Source organism: Centruroides sculpturatus, unplaced genomic scaffold (assembly GCF_000671375.1).
Source record: "Centruroides sculpturatus isolate CEXI.00-Female unplaced genomic scaffold, Cexi_2.0 scaffold2461, whole genome shotgun sequence".
In the NCBI taxonomy this organism is placed as follows: Eukaryota; Metazoa; Arthropoda; class Arachnida; order Scorpiones; family Buthidae; genus Centruroides; species Centruroides sculpturatus.
The window spans coordinates 1,838-4,346 of NW_019386958.1; the positions used below are offsets into that span (position 1 = coordinate 1,838).

The 2,509-nt window shown below is 29.9% G+C and overlaps 1 protein-coding gene across 1 annotated transcript in view; it reads left to right on the forward strand.

The window, feature by feature from the left end:
• Window positions 1-303: 303 nt before the first annotated feature.
• LOC111615975 (regulator of G-protein signaling 7-like) overlaps window positions 304-2,509 on the forward strand; it is a gene marked incomplete at its 5' end in the record, with an annotated part of 15,535 nt that continues 13,329 nt past the window's right edge. Inside the window, one exon of the mRNA XM_023357415.1 lies at window positions 304-449. Within this exon, the coding sequence (XP_023213183.1) occupies window positions 304-449 (146 nt within the window). The remainder of the gene's footprint in view (window positions 450-2,509) is intronic.

Below are 2,509 nucleotides of genomic sequence, written 5' to 3' on the forward strand. Positions count from 1 at the left end.
GTCTTTTAAGCAGACTTAACTGTACATTAAAGAGTAACACAAATGATACATTAGCTTTGATTTACCGAATTAAAAATTAATCAGCAATATTAATTTTATTCGGTTTGTTATGCTTTAAGTTAACATTATACGTAAAGAAAAATTTGAAGTTTTGCTTTTTATAAATATAAAAACATTGGTATTATATTTTAAATTATCACTTAAAGTTAAACCTTAATGAAAATATTCAAGTTTTAAATATATTTATTATTATTATTCCATCAAATTTTATTATATAATAAAATTAAAATTATATATATTTAGCTGTGTACTTATGTAAACGGACCATGCAAAATAAAACTAGATTGGAACTTGCCGATTATGAAGCCGAGAATTTGGCACGTTTACAAAAAATGTTTTCACGCAAATGGGAATTTATTTTTATGCAAGCAGAAGCTCAAGCTAAGTATGTATTATTAAATTTTTAAAATTAAATATACAACTTATATTAAAAATTATTTTAATATAAATTGATTATTATTTATAAAAATTTTATTCTGTATTAAAAGTAATTAATTCTCAATAGTAGTAGAGAGTCGATTATCCAAAATAATTAGGGTTGGACAATTTTAGATAACCAATCACACTTGGTAGAGAAAGAATAAAAAGATAAATATCTTAAATTAAAAATTATTATAATTCTTTTTTGAAAGAAGTAATCAATTTTGCTTTGTTTTGCATTATGTTTTTCTTTTTAACTTTGCTAAATCCTTGGCTTGCTTGATCATTACGAGAATTGAAAAATTTGCTTTAGGTTGCATTTCTAAGTCTGTCAATACTGTTTCAAATGCATCAAATGCTTCACTGTACCTATAAACAGTGAAACATTTGATGCATTGGATTGTGACTCATTAATCATGCTTTTTTTATTTGTACTATAGTTAATGAAACTTAATGTTAGTATTAATACTAAAATAACTTAATATCTGGTCTATATAAGAGTGATTCACCAATCATTATTATGTAAAAATTGCAATTTCTGGAAGTAGAACTCTCTCAAATTGATTTCAGTTACAGTAATTAGTTTTTTTAGATAATTGATGCTCTACTATATTACTATATGTTTTCCTTGAATCTTTTCATCTTGTGATCAATAATTCAATGAAAATGTTTTTCTAATATTGTGTTTTCTTAATTCTAATGTGCCATTGAATCTAACATGCACTTAATTTTTGAGATAAAACCCAAAGAAGTTAGTTAACAAATGTAACTTGCATCCTATATTGTCAAACACTCAGTTACAAGAAGTTAATGTATTCAAACAACAATAAATACATTTTTGTAAAATATTTTATTATGTTTACAGTATACATTTCTGAATATATTTGAAGAGTGCAATGCCCTAATGTTGTAAATGCCATTTTTTCCTGAATATGTTTTATTGAAGAAATGAATTCTAAATTCAATGTTTTCTGCCGCAAAAAAATATTGTGGTGAAAGTGTCACTGTAGGTGGCTGTATTTTGAAGTTGAATTTACATGCAAGCTGTAACATTTTAAGTGCCAAAAGTCACGACTTGCACTTTGGTGCTTAAAACATTACGGCTTATGTTTATGTCATTTTGTTATTTGTAACCTAGTGAGGAATTTACCATTTTATGCTAAAATCAAAATAAATTTTTTCGAGACTTGAAGGAATTCATTGACTAGTAAAAAGTGTTTCTTGGCATTTACAACATTATGGTATTGCACACTTCATTTATTCATTACAGTCAAAATTATCATACGATCAATGTTTTAAAAGCAATATTTAATATTAGTATGCACCAGCATGATATTTTGCATATTATGTAGTATTACATGAAATATCTGGAAGCAAGCCAATAGAGTTCGTCATCCTACTAACTTATGTTTTATCATCTTCAGCCTTGCCAGGTTTCAAAATTCTGTATATAGCATTCGATCAACATCAGGATGTAAGAACGCCGATTGGGGGGGATTTTTATTCCCTACCGTCGGGATGGTCTAAGGTCTTAGCATATGTGGGTGGCGGTTTGTAAAGGCAGCAAAGACAAGTGTTTACAAAGGTAAACCGTTTATTTCGGACGAATATGCTTACACAATTTTTAGGCTTTGGTGCTGGTCTTGCGTTGTTGAGAATTCCGGCGGTGATCCGGTGCGTCGTCGTAGGGGCCCCTGGACAGTGTTGAGGAGAAAAAAAAGTTCGATGTCTCGAAAGTCGATGCACGAAAGATGAAGATACACGAATACAACAGAAGTATAGGTGGAAGTCTTGGTGGAAGTAGAAATCAAGTAAAAAAGTCCCGCTGTCCTTGAATTTTGCGTTTTTATAGGATTTTTGCGATCGACTCCTTGTCAATTGGATAGATCTTACATCACCGTTTTCCAATTGGCCATCCACCTGTCTCCAGGTGTAAATGGAGCTTCGTTAAGTTCGTGGAAAAGGTCGGCTGGAGATGGTTTATCCGACACCATCTTTTCGAATCTGATCGCGTTTAATTGTTGACTAT